Raw genomic sequence first — 26,888 nt, forward strand, 5'->3', positions numbered from 1 at the left:
TCCTGTGTTTTGATCAGATCCACCTTCATACCCTTTCCTTTCTCCTTCTACCTCTCTCCATCTTCGTGTTGGTCTCCTTCCCTCCTGAAGCCTCCATTCTGCTTGTATGTCATATATGCATATATATATATATATATATATATATATATATGTGTGTGTGTGTGTGTGTGTGTGTGTGTGTGTGTGTGTGTGTGTGTATGTATGTATGTATGTGGTTTCATATATCTATAAAAAAAAACCTTAGGGTCCACAAATGGAAGAAAATATAGTATTTGTCTTTCTGGTCCTAGTTTTTTCATTTAGTATAATCTAGTGGTCTCTCTTTGCATCTATTTACCAGCAGACAAGATCATTCCATTCTTCTTTGTGACTCCATCGTGTATACACCACATTTTTATTTATCTGTTATACAGTTTCATTCACTTACTCTGGAAAAAAATTCTAAATAATGTGGTCATTTTTTTTAACTCCAAGAGATCTACTATTTAGACCCATTGTTGCAAAATAGCCATCACTATGAAGGTCCTCTCTTCCTCAGGCCTTGGCAACAGCCTCAGGGCCCTAGCCAGTGTATTTTGAGACGTTATCTGCTCAAAGCAGAATCCTTCTCAGCTGACTCTGGAACCACTGTAGATCACAGACAAACTTATTTTGTTCCAATAGTAGGGCCCTGCTTCAAGCCAAGTGGTCCCCAAACCTTTCCTAACTTTTTAAACAGCTCTGATTACTACTGCATTGGAATCGTCATCTCTTACTTTTTACCCTTCCTGATCTCACAGAAGGGACCTAATTCTTCCATATCCTAATCTGCTACAGAAGTAAGAATGAAACCAGCTCAGCCAGACTGTGCTTCTAATCTCCCATAGATCACCCATGCTTAGAAATCAAATAAATGCTGGGTTCTGGTGGAAAGCTACAGTTCCATCTACTCATGTCTTTTTGTTATCGCAGCATGTGTCCCAATGCAAAATCGTTCATAGTTAATCAGTAACTTCTAAATAAACAACTGTAGACTTTCCCAAGTGGCGAATGGCAGAAGACATTATTTGCCCCTCTGTGTACCAACAGCCCTCTTGACAGCAAGATTTACAGCAGGAATTATGCTGACAGAACATTTCTTCAACAAAAACAGAGAGTAAAATGAATGCCATTTTCAGGAGACAAGGTTACACTTTCGTTAGATTCTGGGCTTATTGGATACCTGCTGTTCAAAAAGCGTTCAATTTTATGGCCCTCTCTGTGGTTATAGAATTTTTCTGGTGCCCCTCGTCCTCTGAGCGTTTGTTTATCTCTTAACTATGATGAGGACTGCAAACATAAGAAAGTCTAGATTTCAATTTATTTCAGTGATTTTATCTATAAAGCAGTGTCTAGAGAATTACTGGGGGATACTCATCTAGGGAGAAGTTGAAATACTATTTGTACTGTTTTCACTGTGTTCCTAAGGTTGTTAACATATAAATATTTTCAAGACCTCTGATTTTTAGTCTATACAGGATAACAATCTTAGGAGCACAGTCAAAAGCCTTGATGGATGAGAGGTCATGGAGGCAAAGGTCCTACTTAAGTTCAATCAATACACTCTCCCTTTTAAATGAAATCATTAATACAGTTTCTCCTTAATGTTACCTGGCAGGAAAGGGGCATGTGCCTCCCTCCGCTCCCTCTGTGGCTTCTCTGTTCACTCTCAGAAATTTACCATTTAACAGAGGTGCTTCCACTATTCTAAACAGAATTTTATTTTCAAAGTTTAGTGTGTGTGTGTGTGTGTGTGTATGTTTGTGTGTGGTAATGTGTGCATCCATTTTTTTGCATATGGGTACAAATTCATGTGTATGCACATACATGTGAAAGCTAAAGGTTGAAGTGGAATATCTTCACTCTCCATTCTATGTATTGAGGAATAGTCTTTTATAAAAATTATTGATAATTTTTACATGAAATATGATCATATGCACTCCCTTTTTCCCCCTCCAACTCCACCCACATCTTCCTATCTTCTGGACCTGACATGGCTCTTGCACTCTGAACTTGAGTAGCTGGGGGTTACTTTCACAAGAACTGACAACATCAAGCCAGCTAAAAATCAAGTACAAATGGGGCATACAATATGCAAACCCTCCCCTGTACCAAGGAACTATTGACAGTTGATAGCTTCTGAGGGTGGGATGATGAATCCTTGTTTTTGAGGATGTGGCCACTGGTGGGATTCCCATGCTCCCGTGGATGGCTCCATGTCCATACATATATAGGCTGCACTATCTGGAGGTGGAAGAAGAGAAGAAAGAGGGGAGTCTCTTGCTGAATCCCAGAGCTTTCAGACCTGGGAATCTGGCTACCCACCTTGCCTTTGTGCACCTCTGGAATTTATAGACATACCACCATGCCCTCCTGACATTTACAGAAATACTGGAGTCTGAACTCCAGTTTTCAGGCTCTTCTAGCAAACTCTTTACCAAGGCACCACTTCTTCAGCACTCTGAACAGAGATTTTTATCACATGTTTGACATGTTTGTTGAGGGAATTATATTTTGTTCATGGAAGGCAGAAACACAGTCACTATTTAAATGTAAATGTCCTCTTATAAAGTTTCACCACTTTCCAGACATGTGACAGTCAATCTGCTCTTCTGGTGACCATGGGCTTCCATGAGACCATCTATATTGGCTCTCTACCATAGTTCTAGAAAGAAAACATTAAGCTACTTCTGATAGATCTGATGAAACCCTAACTCATATTGATGAGACTTAGGAGAATGATCAGGAGCCCTCTAGACAAGAAGATGGTTTGAGAGGAAGGAGGAAATCCAAACAGTGTTGACAAACACTGTTGCCACCCACTTTGAGGTCCATGGTCTAAGTGTTCTTCATCCTGAGGAACGAGGTTAGTTTCTTTAATCTCTCTCTGTTATCATCCAGGATTGATAGAGATGGTGCCAGATGCTGTGACGCTTGCCAAGATCCATCTCCACTCTGGGCTGATAGGACCACTGAAAGAAAACACCATCAAGAAGTGGTTCAGTCAGCACAACCACTTAAAGGAAGATTATGAAAAGGTTTGTTTTTCTGGAACTAATTTTAAGTAATGCACTTAAATAAGAATATGCCTTGGTCCATTGGATATTGTGATTTATGGGAAAGTAAATTAAATCCACCTTGAGTTCTAATTCACTCACTCATCAACCATGTGAGAATGACCCAGTTTAACTGGCATATTAACTCGATCAAAGTCTCTGCATTTTGTTTTCCCTCTGGGTGAGGTTCCTGGCTATAAATAAAGAATCTCTTCACTCAGATATGTCTCTCACAGAAATCACATTCTAGAGATGATGCTTTCTGAAATTGAATTCTTCCAGCAGCTCCCACCTATTTGCATACAATCTCCAATTTTTATAAACAAACTTCTATGTTAAATATCTTCTGTTATGCCCTGGCTTTTCATCTACCATTGTTAAATAGCTTGGAGAATGTAAGATAGGTAGATTATAGGAATAGATTATAGATAGATGATTGATAGAAACATAGATGATTATATAGATATAATACATAATAGGTAATAAAAATAAAGATATGTAATAAATAGATGGCCCTATAGATGATATATATCAGAAATAGATGGTAGATAATTATAGATGCTTTTTCTCTTTACTATAGTCATGTTGTGTCATTGTTTCTCAACTGACAGGCCTTGAGGAACTTTTTTTACTCTTGTGCTGGCTGGTGTGTGGTAACGTTCATCTTGGGAGTCTGTGACCGACATAATGACAATATCATGCTGACAAAGTCAGGCCACATGTTTCATATTGACTTTGGAAAATTCTTGGGTCATGCACAAACATTTGGTGGTATAAAAAGGTCAGTTCACAAACATTTATTACAATAATTAAGCAATGTTCTAAATAATATATAGTGTATAATGGCAGAAGAGCCCATCAAGTAACTTGTACAAATCCCCCAGGGTAATATAAGTATGATTATAAGTCTAATACAATGGAAGGAAATAGTTTTTTTAGTAAATTATTAACAGAAGAGAGTTTCTTTAAGATGTTAAGAAATTATATTGGTCTTCTTCCACAGGTTACTAAATCTATTCCAGCTAATGGTTTCAATTGATGTTTTTGTTTTCTCATAAACTTTGAATGGGAAATTATACATGAGTTGATGGTCCTAATCCATCTGGTATATTGCCTGTAGGGGATAACCACCAGTATTTTAGCATAGTGCAATTAGCCAACTCTCCAATCTGACTTAGCCTTGAATCATCCCTCAGATATTTAGTGAGCACTCACCAAGGCACTGTGGGTAGATTAGTAAACAACTGTACAATCCCTTCCTTCACTATTGTGGTTGGAGTGCAAAGTGTCTTACATAGGCTTATGGACCTGGATCTATGGAGCTACAGATGATGGCTCTGATTTAAAAGGTTCTGGGACCTTCAGGAGGTAGAGCCTGACTAAAAGAAATGAGTCACTGGGGGGTGGGCAGGAAGGGGCTTAAGGTTTTCTGGTCCCTCTCCACTGTGTCCTGTCTGCTCTCTGCTTCCTGACTGTAGAAGGATAGAACACAACCTTACACTCTGACCATCATGTTTGAGCCTCTGTGATGAACTGTATTCCTTCCTACTACATGTTGAAACAAACCCTTCCAGGTATTTTGTCAAGGTAATAAGAAAAGTAACTAAAAGCAGCATCAAACTAATAAGCAAAGATGTGGTGTGAAGGAAATAAGAATCCCTCAGAGGTATAGTATCTATGAGCAGCCTGTGGAGATGCATCATGGGGAAAAAAATCTAGGGAGACAAAAAATAAAATAAAATAAAATAGAACATTCCCAAGACCTGAGATTTCTGGAAATGTAGAATTCTCAGCCTTGTGCCAAAGCTGATCCTGCAGCTGCTGTAAGTTCTCTGACTTCTAAGAAAATAAACACATCTCAGCCACCACTGTGAAGGATTTCACACGCTGTACATAAACAAGTGCTCCCCTCTTATTGCTGTAATTGTGAGATTAAGAAGGATTGACACTAGCAGACCAAATCAAAGGGCATCACAGCCCCAGTGTTGCTTAAGGATTTGGGGACTATTTGCCTAATCTCTGCTGATGGAAATAACGAGGAATTTCCCAGCTTTCTAAAGCCAAGTGGATTTTTCCTTTGAAGTATTGCTTAATTATAATCTTTGTTTCTCCATTTTCTCTAACAAAGTCATAAATAAAAGTAATTATGAAATTGTGCACCCACAATCAAATTTTCAGTAAGTTCTTTGGTAATAATGTCTATATAGAAACTTCTTCATTCTATAAGACTGACTGTAGCAATAAACAAACTTGAATGTGATAAATTCTTATTGGTTACTTTCTCTTATAAAGCAGGATAAATTAAGAAGAGTTTCATTTGGAACCACAATTCCTCTTCTAACCCACTTTTTCAAATTCTTATTTATTGTTACATTGCCAATGTATATGGACTTCCACTTTGGCAATGGCAACCTTACACTGAGTCATTCTGTCTGTCTTTCCTACATATTTTTAATTAATTAGCTTTGTTCTTTGACAGTTTCAAACATGGATACAATGCATTCTGTTTAGTCTCACTCCCCTGCTCTCTCTTATATTCCTTCCACTCCTGCCATTCCTGCCCAGGCCTCTCTACAGGTCTCTTTCCCACATTCACGCCTTTTGTTGTGTTTTGTTTCCCACTAATTTTAACTGGGTGCTCTGTGGGGCCACAGATTTAGACCTTTTCATTGGAACTTTATGGGCTCAGCATCTGGCACAGCACGGAAGGCAATGACTGTCCCTTCCCTAGAGTCCATCAGTTGCCAATAGTTCTTCATGGAAGGTACACTGGTTAGTTTTTGTTGTCAGCTTGACACAAACTGAAGTCACCTGAGAAACAGGAACCTAAGTTGAGGAAATGCCTCCATCAAAATGGCCTATGACTTACCTGTGGGACATTTTCTTGATTGCTAATTGGTAAAAGAGAGCCCAATGAATTGTGGATGGTGCCCCCAGAGCAGGTGGTCCTGGGTTTTTTTGTGGTGTGTGTGTGTGTGTGTGTGTGTGTGTGTGTGTGTGTGTGTGTGTGTGTGATCTGAACATGGGTTAGCGAGAGCTAGCTGGCAGACAGTGCTCCTTTCTGGTTTATTAATGATATGTGACCTAGAAATATAAACTAAAATAAACTTTCCTCCCCAAGTAACTTTTGGGCACAGTGTTTATCACAACAACAGAAAAGCTAATTAAAATAGAGCAGTAGGGTCCTATGAACCCATCCCCAGTCCATGGTGACTTTAACAGGCACAAAGTCTTATGTAGGTCTAGTACTACTGTGAGATCATATTTGCAATGGCTGTGTTCTACCCTGAAGATGGCTTTCCACATATCTCCCAGCTCTTACATCCTTTCCACTTACTTTTCAACAACCTTCTCTGAGGGTTCCAGGGGTCTCATTTAGGGCTGAGCACTCAGCCAGCATTTATTCTAAGAATATTGGGTAGCCATGAGGTTCTATTTTTAATTCACTATGGTCACTGACTGCATAGGATATTGAAAGGTCAGCAGAAGTGAGCTTGGGGCAGCAGATTCCAGGTCTCCTTACCTGCCCACACAAGGTGCTAAAGGGGCAGCAAAAGATTAAGTCTTTCTTGTAGTGTTTGTTTGTTTGTTTGTTTGTTTGCAAGAAGCATGTTATCCCATGGTCCATGTCATGTGGACTCGCAAGAGCCCATTCCCTGTAGTGTACTCTTTCTCAACAACGTCCCTGATGATAGCACATTATAAGTTAGAAATCAGCCATAATGGGGATATTTATCCCATGGAAATTGGAAAAGTTCATAAACTCATAAATTAATTTTATTCAATGAGAAAATTCTGTAGGTTTCAGCTGGGAAAAACATGGGATGACTGAGAAAAATTTGAGAACAAATAGGAAAGAGATGGAAGAGAGAGCATCGTAAACACTGATTATCCTGCCCTCCATGAGCCTCACCTGCCACCTATGCTGTCTTCTTAGCTTGTCTAAGGTACAATGTACTTCTCTCTGCCAGTCCTGCTTAGCCTTGATTCTAAGTCTACTCTCAAGGAAAATCTACAAACACGCCTCCAAAGTGAGTGTAGCAGAGGAACTTCGGCTGAGCTGTGGATATGGCCCCGTGGGAGAATATCTGTATAGCATGCACCCATTTACCTGCATAGGAAAGTGAGGAGGAAGGAAAGGGGGAGTGAGGAATGGAGGGTGCAAGGAAAAGAGGGAGGGAGGGAGGGACAGAGGGACGGAGGAAGGGAGGAAAAAATGCTGTGCATCTCATGCTGGGTGAACAACTCAGTTCTGAGCTTAGTAAGAAATACTAAGTCTATTTCTTGCAGACCACGACTACATGAGGTAAAAATGCTTTCAGGAGTAACTTGGGTTCATCTCTGACCTGCTTTTAGACCCTTACTTCAAATGTAGTGTCACAGGCATGACTTCCGCCTACGCATTAGAGCATTGATGAACTTGTCCTCATATCCAGATTAATTCTGTTCCAAGCAAGTACCAGAATTCTGTGGAAAGCATAGCTGTACACTTTCCCTTATCTATGACTCAAAGGAAAAACACACAGTAATTTTGAGGATCCCATCAGTTTTCTAGCCCTCATTAAGTCCTGGCTCTCTACAAATGCAAGGCATAGACATATTGAGGAGGCTTAACTGTTCTGAAGAGGTTGCCGTTTTCTGTCTACACTTTTCAAACAAGAGCCAGGATATACCTGAGCCTCAAAGGAGCTCCTGACTCAGTATCTGAAGTTATTAAGGAGTTAAAAATGAGGGACTTCCCAAAGACTGAGGACACATGGTGCTTGTACAAGGGTCTGGACAAGAGGGGAAATGTTTTGCATTTAAGAAATTATTGGCGAATCTCTCCTCAGCTGATAATTGCTGAGAGCATGGAGATCTCATGGGGGTTTAGTGTTCATTCTGTAATAGCATGCTCACGTTGACACTGTGGTTATATTGCTTGTGTGTGGTTTCCCTGAGCTACCTAATTACACAAGGTTCTATCTTACTCAATGGAGACTCCAGATTTGCCTTCCCAATTAACTCATGGATATTAGATATGAGACCTGTGTTCTTTCTGTTGGGCAGCAAAATGTGCTTTCTGGAATGTAGGTCATTTGTGATATCAAAGAAAAGGTAAGCTTAAGTATCCCCAGTGAACTTCAGCCATTTGTGCCTGTGCAAATGATGCCATTTGCGATTAGGGAAGTTCGTAGCACTCAGACATATTTAAAACAACACATCTTAATGTTGTTATGTATTTCTTCACGACCCAAACATTTCAATTTCACAAAAGTAATAAAAATAATCTTGATAATAGTGACAAAGTGTGTCTCATTACCGAGTCCTGAATTTCAGTTCAAGTACCAAGTACATCATTCAGACACTCGAATCTTTCAATCCTGAGACTAAAGTCTCTGTGCTTCCATTTACTGACTCTTATCAGTCTCCACTAAAGGAAGGAATACTGTGGTGCTCATAGATTCCAGCAGACACGTTTTATGGTCCTAAGTCCATTTCAGAGCCTGGTGTTTCCATTTCACTCTGCATCCCCTACCTCTATCTCTGGTATTGAAGCTGTAGCTCTCTCTGGATTGCTGTGGTTTGATACAGGCACAAAGCATGTGTTCTGTATTAGGGACTGCATCATGGAGTGTGGGTTCATATTCTGTGAAAACTGTCAAAAATAACTTTGAAAGCCTTATACATACTTGACACATGATAGTTTCAGGAATTGAGACAGAAATGCCTCAATGCAGGTACTGTTATTTTCTGTGTTTTGCAAGTGAAGGCAGAGAATAGTCTTAGTTATAGTGCATGCAAGGGTGCCAGTGGATGTTGCCATGAAGCTTCCATTTCTCCAGATTTCCAACACAGCTGGTTCTTCACTGCCTTGGGACGGGTGGCAGTTCCTTTAGTTAGTGCCCTGTGATACATTTATCACATATTTACAGTCATGATATGTATTAAATTCATACATTTAGGACATACAGTCAAATGCCTAACTGTGAAGAACGCAAAAATTAAGGCTAAGTGTGGAAGTAACCAGGCTTGCTCTCTTTGATATGGGCATATTCTTTTTTAATGTAAAGCAGGCAGAACTCTGCGCTGCTTTTATTTTTACCATCAAAATATTAAACAGATATAAATAATAATACCTAGGATGCATGACTTAAATTTTGGAGCCTATTCATGACCATTCTATAGACTTTAATATGACCAGAGACCACCCCAAGTTATTGAGGTGAAGCCTGCAATATTGCCTAGACTACATGACTCACATTTGAGAAAGGTGTTTCTGGAATTATTGTGCCTTAAATAATTCATGTTTGCATTCTTTAAAGAGGAAGCTTTCTAAAGGGCTAGATAGGTGACTTGGTGGGTAAGGTGCATGCTGTCAAGCCTGAGTTTAACCTCAAGGATACCATGGTAGAAGGAGAGAACTGACTTCTGCAAGTTCTTCTCTGACCTCCACACACATGCCATGATGTACACACCAGAGTGTCTGTGTGTGTGTGTGTGTGTGTGTGTGTGTGTGTGTGTGTGTGTGTTCACTAAATGGAGCTATTTATTTTCTAAGTGTGTATACCTTTGTTTAGAGGGAATTTCAGGAGCGGAAGCCTTCTGAGTTTAAGGATACAGCACCTTGTGTAGTTAGACTTCATTGTTGTAATCAGCATGCTTCGTCCATTCCCTTAACTCCCAATTTTACAATAGGAGCAATTCCACTGTGAGGAATAATGTTACTGTTACCATGGAATTTCTTGAGGACAAAGACATTTGAATTCATGAAACATATTTTTAATAATAACAACCAGGTATGCCTTATGGCTGAATTGTTACTTCAGTTCTAGGCACAAATGCATCATTGAAACATGACATCTTAGTAGCATCTGGTAAGACACTTGGAGACAAGAAGACAGCAATCTGCAAATTCATTACCAGTTGTTCTCAATGGTAGTAGCTTATAAAGTTACAGAACTGCTGAATAATTTTGTTTTAAAGATTGGTAGGCTACAGGTACAGCTCAGTTAGGTGAAGACAGTTTTACCACCAAGGCAGACAACCTGAGCTTGATCCCTGGAGTGAACACACACTCCTCCATGTGCATGCACACACACACACACACACACACACACACACGTGTGTGTGTGTGTGTGTGTGTGTGTGTGTGTGTGTGTGTATGAACATTTAAAAGCATAAAAGGGTTACTGACTTTGGAAATGGCCATTTGAGTAAGAAAGATCAATGTGCAAGCATGAGAACCTAAGATTAAATCCCTAGGACCCATATAAAAAGCCAAGCATGGTCATATGTGTGGGTATAACCCCAGCACTGTGAGGAGCCCTGGTAGGAATATCTCTGTAGCTTGCTGGCTGCCTGCTACCTTTAGGTTCAATGAGAGACCCTCTGTCAAAAGAATAAGATGGAGAATGATAAAGGAGGGTACTCAACATCCTCTTCTAGTCTATACACATGCACACACACGCACATGCACACACACAGGATAGCGGACATTTACATATATAACATATGCACACAAAAAATTGGATGTAGATGGGAAAAGGCCTGTTCGTGTTGTGAGTAGCCTGTGTAGGCAGAGATGAAGCACCTCAGAACTGAGTAGCCCTGTGCTGCTAGAATGGAGTACACAACACAGCCAGCACACTGCCACCTCTTGTCCTTCAATGCACTGCATTCCCATGACCACCTTGCTTTTTCACTCTCCAACACGTGTGTGCCCACACCCCCAGTGTTCTAATTAGAAGACCAGTTACTCCCCATTCTTCACTGAGAAAACAAAGCCATCCCAGAAGAGCCTGCTTTAGCACGGAATGTAGACTTCCCACGTCTACTTAGGTCAGCCCCGAAACGTTCGTCTTCCCAAACAGATGTTTCAGAGCTCTTTCCCTCTCCTCTTTTGAGGATCATTATAGTCTCAGCAATCAGATGAACTGAGTCCACAAAGTTCAAATAACTTTGCTCCACTCCACGAGTCTTCATGCTGCTCCGCTCAACTTCACTCCTGGAAAGGTTTTCTGTAAATTCTTCACTTTCTTATTCATTCTCTAGGCTCATCCACTGGGGTTTATTCTTTGTTATTTAATAAACCTGAACTGACCTGAGCAAGACTCATTGTCCTTTTTCATGGTTTATCAAAAGGTCTCCACTGTGTCAACTCTTCCACTGCCTTCTTCAAGGCATCCCCCTGTCTCAGAAAACCTTCTGCTACTACCTTCTGCAAAACATTTTTCAGTGTCTATCCAGAATGGCTTCTTTCTCCTAAGCCATCAAATGTTTGCTTCTCCAAGACTCCATTTTCTCTTGTTTCTCTACACTTTTCAGGAAACTGTTATCATCTCCATCCAGGTAATACAATAGAAATGTTAATAACATCTTTTGAGACAGTTGTAGATTCACATGTGATTATAATAAGCAAGACAAAGAGGTCTTATATATACATTACCTGTGTTTTTAACCAATGATAAGATCTTGTAGAATTATAATTTATCACAAAAAGGTATCAAAAGTGACATAGTCTAGATAAAAAAATGATTCTCCCCATCACATCCCTTATGAAGCTCCTGTACCAGTATACCTGGCTACCTCTCATGCTCAATCCTACTCTATCCTTATTCATGACAGTCTTCCATCTATTCTCCCTTTCTACAGTCTTGTGATGTCAAGAATGTTATATAAATAGAATCATCTTGAATGTACGATTTGAGGATTTTATTTTATTTACTGTAATATAATTATCTGGGGAGTCAATCCAAGCTGTTGTGTTTTCAAAGCTGTGCCTTGTGATTGACAAATAACATTCCACAATCTGAGTTTAGTACAGTCTGTGGAGCCATTCATCTGTTGAAGGACATCTGGATCCCTTAGGGTCTCCAACTACTAGGACTAAAGCTGCTGTGAACAACTCGTATGTGGAGTTCATGAATATAAGTCTGCATTTCTCTGCAACAAATGCCCAGGGCCATAACTGTTGGGTTACAGGGTAGCTGTATATTGTTGCTGATTTCAACAAGCTGATGACAAACAGTTTTTCAGAAATGAAAATAATGTGCCAAAATGAGACATTTGACACACACTTCTACCAACAAGGTATGAGCAGTTCAGTTTTTCCACATTCTTGTCATTTTTCACTCATACTGCTGTCTTCTGTCATCCATTGCAGGTTTAATCTGCATAAAGGCAAACCATGTTGAATATCTTTTCATGTATTTGTTGATCATCTTCATACCCTTGGACATGAAATGTCTCTTCATATCTTTTGTCTGTTTTCTAATTATATCATTTGATTTTTAACTATTGAAATTTGAGAATATTTTTATATTCTTCATGCTAATTATTTGTTGTCTATATCATTTTCAAGGATCATTTTCCAGATTTTAGATTGCCTTTGCACCTTTTTAACATTGGCTTTTACCAATGTCACAAACATGCTTAATTCCAGAAATCATGTGTCTGGCCCTCAGTCCCCAAAACTTTCTCTTATATTTATGACAGTTTTAGAGCATTGTGCTTTATATTAATCTTTAGTTTGTTTTTGTTTTTAACTAAGAGGGTTAGATCAAGATATATGTATGTCTCTGGATACCCAATTGTCCAAAGGCTACCTATGTCCTTTGAATTGTGTTCACAATAACATCAGGAAACAGTTTGCCATATTTGGGTAGTCTGTTTCAGAGTTGTATATTCTATTCTGCTGACCAACATGTGTATCCTTTGTATGGCACTGTATGGTACCCAGTGATCGCACCCTGCTGGGAGGTAAGGGTGCCACCTTGCAGCCTGGTAAGATGTGATGTCTAGGTGTGTAGGTAGAATTGAAATCACTATTTCTTCTAAAAATATTTGGCTGAAGAGATTGATTTTCTTTTAAAATATTATATGTTATTAGACTTTCTTTTTTGGTTGTTCATTTAGAGAAAACAAGTTTTCCTGATTTTGTTTTTGTTTGTTTTCTGTTGTCTGAATCTATTGATATTTCCATATCACCAACTTCTTTGAGTTCATATCTGAAATTTGTGAGGCAAGAGACACTTAGGAAACTTAAAATCACATTGTTTCTTGAGTCCTGACATCACTTGATGGTATGTCTGTCTTTTTCAGGGACTTTAATGACAGCATTGGGTAGCATAAGGAAAGACAGTAGTCTGACTCTTAAGAAATTTACCTCCAGCTTAGATATTTTGTCTAAGGTCCTGAAACATGTGTTCTGATCTTGGTCATCTGCTTTGGTGTAAGTTTTCAAGGCACTCCAGTGTAACATGGATACAAATGTCAGTCACTCTGAATGATGCTCTTCAGTCTTCCTGCTACACATGGAGGAGAACCTACTTGACTTCACTGTTTCCTCCTTTTCTAAGCTATCACATCTTCTCATGTATTATTCTGGAACATGTTTTAAGTCTTTCCACTTCTCTGGATCTGTATGCCACAAACCTAATCCTAACATAAGCTATTATCATATGAGATTAAAATTTTTTACAAAAACAAAGCTCATCTGATCTTTCCAAATTATACCCTTCTTATCTCTTCATATTGCAGATAGAACAATCTTTCCATAACATTATTATTGTTACTTGATATGTTTAAATTGCCTATGTACCAGTGTTATTTTGTAGGGAGGGAATAAGGCAGGGTCTCATGTTTACCAGGCTGGCTGCAAACTTACTATAAGGCCAAGATAACCTTAGATTCCTGATCCTCCCAACTCCACCTCTCTAGTTCTGGGATCACAAACATGCCCCACCACGCCCATGTTTATGCAGTATGGGGAATGGAATTCAAGAATTTGTGTATGACAGGCAAAATAGTATGACAGGCAACTATCAACTGAGCTATATCTCCAGACTCTAACACAATGATTTTGAAAGCACTTTACTCTCACCTAGAGGCCTTGCACATTCTACTACAGAGGCTAAGTAAATGCCTACTGGTGGTTAACTGTAGTGCTATGACATTTGAAAGCCACCCCTCTAGGTTCAAGTCACCTATTGAGCAACAACAGATCCTAAATGTCTGACTCCTTAGTGGAGACATCACTGGTAAACCCTTAGGACAATGATCTCAGTGTACTAACGACCTTGCACAGAATTATGTCTGCTGTATTGCTACATAGGGAGCTGACACAAAAGTAACAGCAAATGTCAAATATGAATAGCCTATTGTTCCTTGTATTGAACAAATTTATCTCCTTAATAGTTACTATGTGCTTATACTATATCCTTACATTTCCAAGGATATCAGCATTTTCAAATCACCAAGCCACTCCTTACATCTGCTGGAAATCTAGAAAATACTCTCAGCATTTTTACACAATGCTAGTTTTGGAGAAAGACTAGTCAGACGTTTATGCAAAAGTTAATTTTAGAAACAGAATGACAGAATCATAACAAGCTTACTGTGTGGTCTTCCCACATAATGTTAAATTATCACCAGCTATTGACTATGGGAGCTACTTTCATTTTCTGTATGTACCAGAAGATCATAAGCATATTGTTTCAGATGTGAAGGCCATATAAAGGAAAGGGGAATACTTCCCTCTGTTCTGAAAAGCATACATTTCACTTGGGGCTTTGAAAAAAATCAAGACTTTCAGCAAGGAATAGGTTATATCGAGGAAGATTTTTTTTAAAAAACTTTGATATATTGTGTTCATGTTGTATGAATGTGTGTAAGTATGTGTGTGCCTGGGTACTCATGTAGAAGTCAGAGGACAAGTTGGGGAAGTAGGTTCTCTCCTTCCATCATGTGGTTCTCGAGGATTTAAGGCGGCTCTCTAGGCTTGCTGAGAAGTGTCTCTACCCACTGAGTCATCTTGCCAGCCATGGAAGATTTATCACAAGGAAAACATCTTAATCTTTATCACTGAATCAGCATCAGAAAAAGGAGAGTAAGAGGGAAGGAGAGAGGGAAGATGAGAACAGAGAGAGAGAGACAGACAGACAGACAGAGAGACAGACAGAGAGACAGAGAGACAGACAGGCAGAGGGAAGAGAAAGAGGTATAGGAAACAAATACAGTTGAAAGGGTCAGAGGAGAGAAACAAAAGCAGATTCAGCTCTGACAAGCACCAGTGAAGCAACAAATCTGGAAAACAATTTACGTCCTGGATTTCTAATAACACAAAACTTCAGAGAGAGAGGCCTCAAGTCCCTAAGTCTATGATTTAGAATTAAGTTCACTTTTGAGTCAGTTCACAAAGCATAGCGCAGTTGAAGCTTGTGTAATGTACAGGGTCCAGATGGATCCCTTGATGTATCTAACACTTCCTTTCATTTCCAGAAGAGTTATAGTATAATTCTTATTTTTATTAAGTTTATTGAAAGTGAGCAAAAAAAATATAAAAATGGAAGCTTTTATTTTGTTGGGCTCCCTAAACATTTTGACTGTGATATTTACACAGTGAAATCTGTCTCTTCAATATTATTGTTAGTTTACATTTTTCTCTAATTTGGATGTTTCTCTCAGGTACTTGAGCTTCTGTGTGGGTTTTCTGCACCTGATTTACCATGGCAGGTACCAGGGAAGAAGGAGGTGTCATTTCATGGAGACAGAACCACAACAAGTTTCTAAGAGAAATCAGTTTGGCCAGTTGTAGTTTTATCAGCTGAAAAGAGAAAATGTATCTGCTACTGTGGTGATATTGTGTTCCCCAAAATATTGTGCACCCTAATAAACTTATCTGGGGTCAGAGAACAGAACAGCCACTAGATATAGAGGCCAGAAAATGGTGGCACACAGGCCTTTAATCCTAGCATTCCAGAGGCAGAGAGCCTCTGGATCTCTGTGAGTTTAAAGCCACACTGGAAACAGCCAGGCATGGTGACTCACTCCTTTAATCCCACAAAGTGAGCCTTTAATCCCAGGAAGTGATGGCAGAAAGCAGAAAGGTATATAAGGCATGAAAACTAGGAACTGGCTGGTTAAGCTTTTAGGCTTTTGAGTAGCAGTTCAGCAGAGATCCATTTGGATGAGAACTCAGAAGCTTCCAGTCTGAGGAAACAAGATCAGCTGGGGAATTGGCAAGGTGAGGAAGTTGTGACTTGTTCTGCTTCTCTGGTCTTCCAGCATTCACCCCAATACCTGGCTCCAGGTTTGTTTTTATTAATTAATGTGCAACATGCCACATTAGAAATGTTCAGGAATTTGTAGAATTTTAGACTTTTCAAAAACTACTTCCAAAGCTTAATTCGTAGTAAACATAGTATAAGATAGAAAGAAAAAATGTAGATTTATTTCTGATTATAGATTTCTAGGATAGTTAGGGTAGTTTGAATGTAATTGGCACCCATAATCCGATAATCTCATAAGGAGTTGCATTATTAGGAGGTGTGGATTTGTTGGAGTGGGTCTGACCTTGTTGGAGGAAGTGTGTCACTGTTGATGCAGGCTTTGAGGTTTCATATACTCAGGATACTGCCCAGTGTCTCAGTCAATTTCCTGTTGCCTACAAGATACAGGACACTCAGCTATTTCTCCATCACCATACCTGCCTGCATGCTGCCATGCTCCCCACCATGATGGACTGAATCTCTGAATCTCTGAACTGTAAGTGAGCTCCCTCAAATGTTTTCTTTATAAGAGTTGCCATGGACCAGGTGGTGATGGCACATACCTTTAATCCCAGCACTCAGGAGGCAGAGGCAGGTGGATCTCTGTGAGTTCAAGACTAGCCTGGTCTACAGAGCGAGTTCCAGGATAGGCTCCAAAGCCACACAGAGAAACCCTGTCTCAAAAAAATCAAAAAATAAAAAAATAAAATTGCCGTGGTCATGGTGTCTCCTCACAGCAATAGTAAAGCCTATGACAATATTCCTAAAACTGTGCTGAAACACTGGTGCATAAGGCACTTTTCTGTTGCTGTGATAAAATGCCAGGGCCAAAAGCAGCTTAAAGAATAGAAAGGTTTGCTTTGGCTTATGGTTCCAGTGGGACAGAATCCCTTATAGTGGGGCAGGTGTGGCATGCTGGCAGAGCAGGAAGCTGGCTGATCATATTTTCATATATCAATACACAGCAGAGAGAGAATATAAAGTGGGGTGGGGATCTCAAAGTCCACCCTCAGAGATGTATTCCCTCCAGCAGGGCTCCACTTCCTAAAGATTCCACAACATCCCCAAAAAACACCACCAACTGGGGAACACGTATTTAAAGCATGAGCCTGTGGAGCACATTTATTCCTCAAACCACTACACTTAGTGAGAGTAGAAACTACAAGGGTACCGATCTATCAAGTGTACGACAAAAGAGAAGGTCAACGTAAGGACCCATGTAGTCAAGCAGTTTATAGTGACAAACCAGGATTAAATTAAATCTTAAGTAAGAAGCAGGAGCTGATGGCATTTTTTTTAGTGAGAAGATAGAGGGAGGCTTTAGCTGTGGCACGGTTCAGCTCTGCAAGCACTCTTGGCTTTTTGAAGACTTACAACAACATACAACACTGATACCTAACATGAGCTGAGAGCTTTCTGTGTGGCAGTAAGAGCTTTCCGCCATTTAAGCTGTGTGATCCTCTCTGCAATACCAATAATCAAGTGTCCCCACCCATTTGGTGAAGAATGAGATCCAGAAATGGAGATGGTAAGTGTCTCACCAAGGACAAGAACTAGTGATGCACAAAACCCGGACTTGAGATCTGGATCATGGGGCCTCCGGCCTGGGCTCTGTGCATGGATCCTCTTCCAGCTGTGGCATTCCCTGAGTGCACGGTACTCTTCCTGAGCCAGGCACACAAATGTTTCCCAGGTTGGGCCCCTCAGGAAGTCTAACAGCTGAGTGTTTGGTACCCAATTTAAACTCAAGAAAATGAAGTCACAGCAAGTTCAAGATTAGAACTTGTGCTTTTATCTTGTGTTTCCAACATCTCTTCTCACAGCTTTGCTGAAGTGTGGACGCAAAAAGTGCCTCATAGAATGAGTGGGAAAGCCCAGGAGCAAAATTTAGTGATCACAGTTTGAGACGTTACAGTTGGCGCTTGAGAGGTTCTGCTCAGTGCCGGGGCCCAGTACATTTTATTGAATACATTTTGGGACAAAGAAAGGCAAAGCAAGCCGCGTGAAAGGCAAAGTTCAGTACTCTGACTTCTCTTGATAGCACGTATTATGAAAATACAAACTTTATTATTTTATACTGAGACAGGATCTCATTTCTGAGACCAGGCTAGCCTGGAACTAAACATGTAGTCTAGGCTGGCCTCAAACTCACAGTCTGCCTTAGCCTCTGGAGCACTGTGATTCACAAGTGTGAACCACAGTGCCCAGGTTTAAAGTCACACATCAGAACAACCACAGCCAAATGCTATTTCAGAAAATGCTTTGTCTCTAAACAGAGTCCCCTGTCTGAGACGTGCTCGCATAACTTTTTCATTTGAGTTCTCATACTTCGGAAAGGTCTAGTTGAGTCATATTGGTGGGATTTCCGGCTCGACTACCTTTTTATTAAAACAGCAAAGCCTGTATCAGCACAGGACACTATTCTATTCTAAAGTGACCCCGAACTGCCTTTCAGTTCCCTCAGTTGTAACTTGGTGCAATCCTACTTGAACCTAGACTGTCACATTTAAAACATATTTTGTTCTAGTTTACCTACATCTGTGTCCCCATCTAGATGCTGTTGAAGGCTGTAAGACAAGTTGGTGTAAAGTCCTCCTCATTGATCTAACTGCTGAGACCTCATAGTTAAAGACACCCAGTCTGGTCCTCCCCCACCTGCTTCTCTTAGAGACACTAACATTTCATCTCAGGGTTATCATGTCTCAAATAACAATTTGAGAAATTTGACCTGTTTTTCCATCCCTTGGACTACAGGGGGCAGTATGACTTGTGTGAAAACACAGTCTGCAATGTCTTTGTGTGCTCAGTGTTTTTACTGAGTCATGTGTGAAATGAATTATGGCTATCTTTTAGAAAACACCCTGTTCGCTAAGCATATGACAGTGAATTGATTACATCTGTTGTTGTTGTTGTTTCATAAATTATTTTCTGGAAGAATTTGTTATTATAATATCTAAACTTTTATCCAAACTCTCATCCTAAGGAGTCCGCCTTCCAAGGGAAGAAAATGGTTTTTAAGGCACTGTAATGTTGAACTCGAGTTCTATCATCTCAAAATGCATCAGTAAATATACTTTCAGTAACGGCTTTGCGCAGCTCTAACTTGTGCTGTTTATAGAGCCTATGGTCTCTCAGTAGATACATTCTGTCCAAATGTAATTGGGAATTAATTTGAAACAATATAGATGGATGTTGTAGCAATCTTTATGCTTTCTTCTCTACTGCAGCCAAGTTATTCAAAGCCCTCGATTACTAAGTTTTTGCACTGATCCACAATCACCCACACTGGACTAAAATCGACAGGAAATACATTGTGGTAACTACCTATGATAGCCCTAAAAACCACATCTTCTCCTCATAACTGCTAACTTTTTATTTATAGGGACCGAGCCCCTTTCATTTTTACTTCAGAGATGGAGTACTTTATTACCGAGGGTGGAAAAAATACACAGCATTTTCAAGACTTTGTGGAGCTTTGCTGCAGAGCTTATAACATTATCAGGAAACACAGCCAACTGATCCTGAGCCTTCTAGAAATGGTAAGTCCCTTGGAGAAATAACAACAGTCTTGAGCTTCATTTGTGTCTCCTCCAGTGATCTATTTCTCCTAATGGGTTGGAGTTTCCCCAAAGAGCTTTTAAAACAGAATGGAGTGAACAACCGAACATGTTTCTTGACAATTCAATGTTAATTTATAGTTGTCCCATCTGACGTTACCATCATGGCACTGGTGGTGCATTCAGGGGGGATTCCTGTGTAGGCCTGACTAAGGTTCAAGGAAAGTCATTTTTAAAATAACATCTTTGATTGCATTGTACCTTTTTGAAAACTGCCTCAAAATTATTTGATTTGCATACGATGTCAACCTCATGATGTAGATGAGGTAGATTCATCCTGGCTTTCTTGTCTCAATATCTATCTGCCTTTGAGCACATGACCACTATTCAGATTAAGAAATGTAGGGTCAAGAATACAAACTCTGGGGTTGGAAAGATGTCCCAGTGATTTAAAAATACAAACCTCTCTTGCATAGGACCTGAGTTCAGTTCCCAGCACACTCATCAGGTAGCTCACAACTGCCTGTAGCTCCAACTCCAGGGACCTGATGCACTCTCCTGCATGCAACTAGGCCCATAACCACATACAGACACATACATGCAAATTTAATTCAAAGCAAAATGAGTCTAAAAGTGTGACTGATTAATTAGTGATGGGACTGCAGACTGATGCATTTAGTGGCATATATCGGGTCTACTGAGCTGTGGTCCTATTTCTCTGCATCACGGAGGACTCTGTGTTTCATTCCAGTGTCTACTGCAAAGAGATGAAGAATAGTCACATAGTATAAGGGAAGAAGAACCCAATAGAAATGTCTTTTGGAGAATGATGTGGTGATTTCTTTGAGTGCATACATCCATGGTAATCTGCCTGTAAAAGAGTAGCATACCACTTGTCCATCAGTGTGTGATTTGGAATCTATCAAACACGACTGGCTTAGAATTTTCAATTCTGCTAATAGTAAGAAGACAAACTTGGTGGTTAGGTCTCTGATTTTGAATGCCAGCTTGGTACTTTAATGGTTACATTCTTTGGGTGTACTTATACTTAACCCTAAATACTGTTTCCTTGTTAAATTAGGATAATAGCTGTTATCATATGGAATTGATGGATAAATGACCTAGTAATGAATGTATCATATGGACCAGGCATTATGCTAAGGTCTTAATAGATTAATTTTCATAACTCTAGCTGATAATTAACATAAAGGACTTATGATAGTGTTTGCCATATAGTAGAGTTCAGTTAATTAATACGATAATATGAGATCATTGTTAATTTCATTTAAATACTGTCAGGCTAGGGATATATTTCAATTGGTAAAGTGCCTACCTAGCACTTTAGGTGTGTGCCGGTACACACATGTAATCCCAGAACCCAGAACCTGAGAGGAAGAGGCAGGAGGACCAGAAGTTCAAGGTCATCTTTGGTCACAAAGCAAGTTTGAGGATAGTTTGAACTACATGAAACCCTGACTCAAAATTCATTCAGTCAATCAATTGAAAGGGTACTGACCAATACAGGATCATACATGCTTGTGTTGAATTTTAATTTGTATTAGTATTGCTTAAAGCTGAAGATTCAGTTTCTTAATCTCACTAGTTACTTCTCCACAATTCAGATATTTTAATGTGTCCTTTTGTTTTGTTTGTTTTTCCTACACTGGGAATTGAACCTAGAGCTCTCCCACTGAGTTGCATGCCCAGGCCTCAGGATCTCCAAGTTAAGTTTCCAACTATAACCAGTAATTCTCATTTGTCAGTCTGTGTCCAAGCTCCCAATTGTGTTAGACTCTATTGCTTTTATAGGATGTCTTACATTTTATAATAAGCTGATTCCATAATACAGAGAAAACTCTATGAGCACTAAATCCACAAAATTGATTTTATTTATATAATAACTATCCAGGCACTATCAACTCTAATGTCCTCTTAAATTCAAGAAGGTCTAGTTGGACTCTGTCAAGATCTTAATCATGAATCCATGAGCTCTCAAGGGCCTATTGTGTGCCAGGAACTGTAAATGATAGGTTAACATATAAGACCCAGATTCTTAAATTTTTCAGTTGAATAGTGATGATAAGATTTGTGTATATAAGTAACTGAGGTTTCCAGCATTTGTAAGGGATAATCACACTATAGAAACTATAGAAAAAGAATAGTTCCAGCTCTAATAAGTGCCTTAACCAGATGCAGGTATCCAGAACAAAAACCCGCAAGTCAAGTTTCATGGAGCTATTTCTCCAGTGGCATTAAATTATGCTGGATGACAATTAAGCATGATAGGTTAATATGATAGCAGATCATCTCAATGAATAGAAACACCTTGTTCAGAATTTTTTTTGTTTATTAAACTTTCTGCATTTCTTTAAAAATATTCATCATTTTTAATTAATCATTAAAAAAATGTAAATGTTAGGCCAGGCATGGTGGCTTATGCCTGTAATTCTTGTAGTCAGGAGGCTGGGACAGGAAAATTACAGTTTCAAAGCTATCTTGTCTCCAACAACAACATCAAAAATGTTGTAATATATTTAATTTAAGGAAAGTAAAGGGGCTGGAGAGAGTGCTTAGTGGTTAAGAGTACTTGCAAAGGACCCAAGTTCAGTTGCCGGTACGAACTTATATCCAGCAGCAACTCACAATGACCTGTAAATCCAGTTCAGGGGAATCTAATGCCCTTTTCTGACCTCCATGGACACCCACCCACAAATGTGTCACACAAACACACACACTACATTTTTAAATTTGACATATAGTGATTTAGTCCTGTTTTGAAGTAATTTCTTACACAAATAGTAAAAACAGCTGTTTGAACTTTTGGATATCTTATGTCCAAACACCAGCCTGAGATTTAATTGAATCTAGAACAACTTTTAGGATAAGGGTGAAAAATTAGCAATGGAGGTCATTCATACAAAGTGATAATCTCAGATTTAAACTCTTACAGAAACAGAAATAAGAATCGGAAGCAATGCAGACCACTTAATCCCATAGACAAATTCTCGCAAAATTGTGATGTGTGGTTGCCTCAGTTTCTAGTCATCTACCTCCCAGTTCCCCTGCTTTACTCCAGTGTGGATACTGTGGGACTCTTTAAAGTGGCTATTCTCTTCAGTGGCTGTTTCAGGACCACACACTCTCTAGCTAAAGCTTCTCTTAAAATTAAAACCAAGTTTAAATTTGTGAAAACTTGCTTTCTACATACACATTTAATATGGCTTTTTTTTTCCATTCTGACTCTCATGTTGACATCTTTAAACACAGTTCAGTGCACTACACCATGACCCAGTTACAAGTTGAGAAATACTTGGCACAGGTCATCAAGGCTGGGTTCTGCAAACGATCAATACCCAAGATCACAAGGCACAGGCATTCAGTGGGTTCAATGTGGAGTTAATGACCCGTCCTCAGCAGAAAGCATCTTGTTGCCAGATATCTGCAGTGCTTTTGTTTCCTCATGGGGAAAGCAAGCAAAAAGTAATCTATGTAATTCTCATCTTGCTTAAAAGGAACATCTGTAGGAGACCTGAGTGTGTTACAGGCTGAGTTCACTAGCATAAAAGCCTGTATTTCGTCAGCTTTTCTCCCATTAAAAAAATCAATATAAACTATTATGGAAGACTCTCAAAGAACACAGGGACCATTCACCCAGTTTCATATGTTTATCACTCCTATTATTATAGCAGATATTTCTCAGTGGGAATCTTTCTAGATTCCCTATATGGTAAGGAAAGAGCACAGATTACCTAAGTGAAGCTATCAAAATAGAGCTGGGCTTAATATCAGAATAGAAACAAAAGTCCTGTCCTTAGAACAAATGACTCATACACCCAGTGTTTGTATCTGTTCATTTGTACCTGTTATAACTGTCCTCTGCCTTCTCCACCATCCCAGCTACATATATCACCCAGGCACTCCAGAGGAAACCTATGAAATACACTGCAGTGGGTCAGAGAACAGACAGGGTTAAGTAGGACCCACTATGGAGCCATCCATATTCTCCAGTATTACCACACTCAATGACTCCTCTCCAAGGGATGGGACACATAAAGGGTGGACTTGGGGCTTATTACCTTTAGTCAGTCACATGATGGAGAGAGAGAGTTGGATTCATCTGGTTTGTTATAGTCTGAATGTGTCAGCTTGTATAGATAGATGATGGATTAGACAGGGATGGATAGATAGATGGATGGATGGATGGATGGATGGATGGATGGGTGGATAGGTAGGTAGACAGACAGACAGACAGATAGATTGGATAGATGGATAGATACATAGATAGATATCTAAATAGATAGGTAGGTAGATAGATAGATAGATAGATAGATAGATAGATAGATAGATAGATAGATATCCCTCCATTAACTAGGAGAGGTTCAAAAGCATGAAATGATGTCCATTCATGCAGATGAAATGAAAGGCACATTAAAACAAACATAAATGTTTGTGTGTCTATCACCAGAGTGATCCAAGTAAGCTTGATTTTGTCTGTATTTATTCTTTCCTTTTTGGTTTTGGGTTTTGTTGATATCAAGATGCTGCATGCAGGACTGCCTGAGCTAAGTGGAACTGAAGACCTAAAATACGTATATAACAATCTCCGTCCACAAGGCACAGATCTGGAAGCCACAAGTCACTTTACCAAGTAAGAAGAGCTGCAAATGTGTATGTGTGTTCATGTGTGTTGACATATGTTCCACATTTGAGGTGATCTCAGGTTAAACTAGTCATTGGTATGAAGCTGACATCTCTAGAGCCATCTGTGCCCCCATTTTCAAAGAACAGAAACAGAGAAATGTGCGTGTCTACAAGCAGAAGGCCTTGGCTGGTGTCTCCCCAGATGCTATTGTTTGCTAACTAGCTTCTTTGTCTAGCAGATTGCTCAATAAGAGGTCGTTGCAAAGAGCAAGGGCTGACATAAATAAATTGGTTATTCTACTTGAACTCTATCCAGAAAAACAATTTAGAGAAAGAGATTTATGAAGAGAAATGGGCCCTCTACTTTCATCTGCAAGACAATACAAATATTGGGATATTTAGTCAAAGACCTGTGACTGTCATCTAGCTTTAATCTATTTTTTATCAAGCAAATCTGGGAAACACTGATGTACTTCAAGGTAAGAGTCTCACCAAAATGCAGAGAACATCAGTTAGACACCAAGGCTCTGGGCAAAGGACAGTGGTTTTTATAATGGAACACCCTACATTGATTTTCTTTTTGAATGTACAGTATAATTCTCAGACTATTTCTAGTATTCAGTAAATGTCAACTATAGTTATTCCTGTACACAGCTCAAGGAAAGCAAATGGAACTCTTTGTTCCCTTGACTCTTCAGAGTGACTCTTACTTGAATCTCTTAATCGCTGATATTTTCAACACAGACTGCATTATTTTCACTGGAGCATATGCTTTGGAAAGAAACATCAGCTAATCTAAAACCCCTCCAGGGTTTGAATCCCCCCCATTTCCATAATGTACAATAAAGGGTGTGTCCTCATTGCAAGGGTGCAGTGAGGCTTCAAGAGGGCAGAATTTCACTCACATCAGGAACTTTTTCTCATGAACTTCAGTAGACAGGCAGCATGACTAGCAGTGGAATTTAAGACAAATGACAGAATCAAAGAATGATAGACTATGAGAGTCCTTATATTGATGATTGTGACAATAAAAATTCAAAGGAGAAAACCAAGATGCAGAGGGTTAAGGGTCTTCCCCACCATCCACAGAAGCAAGAGGGGCTCAGATTAGGTCTCATCTTTCTGTTCTGGAGTCTTCCCAGGACTCAATTCTGGAAACTAGATGATATTACCAAGTAACATCAACAAGTACCCCTTGGTAGAGGGGGGCACCTTTTCTGATACCTATTTATTATTTTTTTAATCTACCATTAGAGATGCATTAGGAAAGACTGGTAGGGGTTTTTGTTTGCTTGCTTTTTCATTCTTTAAAAAATATCCTCAGCTCAGGAGGCTGAGGCAGGAGGACTGCCATGAATTCAAAGTTAGCTTGGATTTCATAGTTAGTTCCAGATACACCTGGGCTGCAGTGGAAGACCCTGTCTCAAAACAGCAACAACTAAACTAAACAATCTCTTAATTAAGTACACATACACATAGATTAGATAGATAGATAGATAGATAGATAGATAGATAGATAGATAGATAGATAGATAGAAATAAAACAAAATCACAAACGTTGACTATTGTATGGCTAGTCACTAGCTTTATGGCATAAGTAACATAGCCCCTTGGTTTTCAGGATTCAGGAGAGCTCAAGTTATCTCAGCTTACAGGTATAGGAACCCAGGAAGGCTCACAATCTCGCCTTGGAAAGAATAAGACACACAACACAAATCCTGCAGGTACAGGGAGCTCAAGGCAGCTCCAGGGATCATATCACAGGAGTTTATTCCTCTAACCTAGATGACTTCCTCTGGTCCTATTAATTATATGCAGAATAAGTATGTTTATATGGCACCCAAATAGCACCCCCAATCAGGTTATTTCTTCAAGAGCAGATTCCAGTTGAGTCCTGTCCTTTCTGTGCACTGCTGTGTGACAGACAGAGTGATTGATATGGAAGTGGGGCATGATAGAGACTTTGGGAATAGCTTGGAGGGGAAGCAGAAAAAGTAAAGGAAGGCAGTGTGTGTCTGGGCTGTAGGGCCTGTGTTTGAGATGACACGTGCCATTATTTGGGTAATTATGGTACAGTCGTTGACTAATAGGCCTTCCTACCACATAGGTACATAGATACTAAAGTAAAGAAAGCACTATCAGACCCTGGCCAGAAGAAACTGTGGACAGACTTCATTAGCCAGAGTCCCATCTTGCCCATCTCTTTTGATCTTGTGTATGAGTGATCTTCCCAAAACCAATTCACTGCCTCCATCCATTTCAAAGGGACCAGCCCAAGTACAGGAAGCAGATCCAAGCCAGCAACCTCATGGCAGTGGATTTACCCTCCTGAACCACTGCTGTACCTCTGCCAGGGCAATTGCACAGCTGCAGATGCTCTTCTTTCTAATTGAATTTTCTTCTACCACTTTGTAGAGAAGCAGGTTTAGACTCGTTCTCCATTTCAGGATTAAGCAGCATGGAGTTACGTAAAATAGAATACATCATCCCTATGTTTAACAACACTGCATCTTACCGTTCCTTATCTCTTCCTACCCTTCTCATCTGAGTGTCTCTTTCAAAACATATTTATCTCTTTCTATTAC

At 39.6% G+C, this 26,888-nt stretch overlaps 1 protein-coding gene across 3 annotated transcripts in view; it reads left to right on the forward strand.

Annotated features, from left to right (window-relative positions):
• Pik3c2g (phosphatidylinositol-4-phosphate 3-kinase catalytic subunit type 2 gamma) overlaps positions 1 to 26,888 on the forward strand; it is a 326,663-nt gene that overhangs the window by 210,194 nt on the left and 89,581 nt on the right. For all 3 annotated transcript variants that reach the window (XM_052721754.1, XM_052721755.1, XM_052721756.1), the window contains 4 exons: positions 2,920 to 3,056; positions 3,686 to 3,855; positions 19,488 to 19,644; positions 24,201 to 24,310. In XM_052721754.1, the coding sequence (XP_052577714.1) occupies positions 2,920 to 3,056; positions 3,686 to 3,855; positions 19,488 to 19,644; positions 24,201 to 24,310 (574 nt within the window). The remainder of the gene's footprint in view (positions 1 to 2,919; positions 3,057 to 3,685; positions 3,856 to 19,487; positions 19,645 to 24,200; positions 24,311 to 26,888) is intronic.

Source organism: Peromyscus californicus, unplaced genomic scaffold, assembly GCF_007827085.1.
Source record: "Peromyscus californicus insignis strain IS unplaced genomic scaffold, ASM782708v3 Scaffold_6__1_contigs__length_162567912, whole genome shotgun sequence".
Taxonomy (NCBI): Eukaryota; Metazoa; Chordata; class Mammalia; order Rodentia; family Cricetidae; genus Peromyscus; species Peromyscus californicus.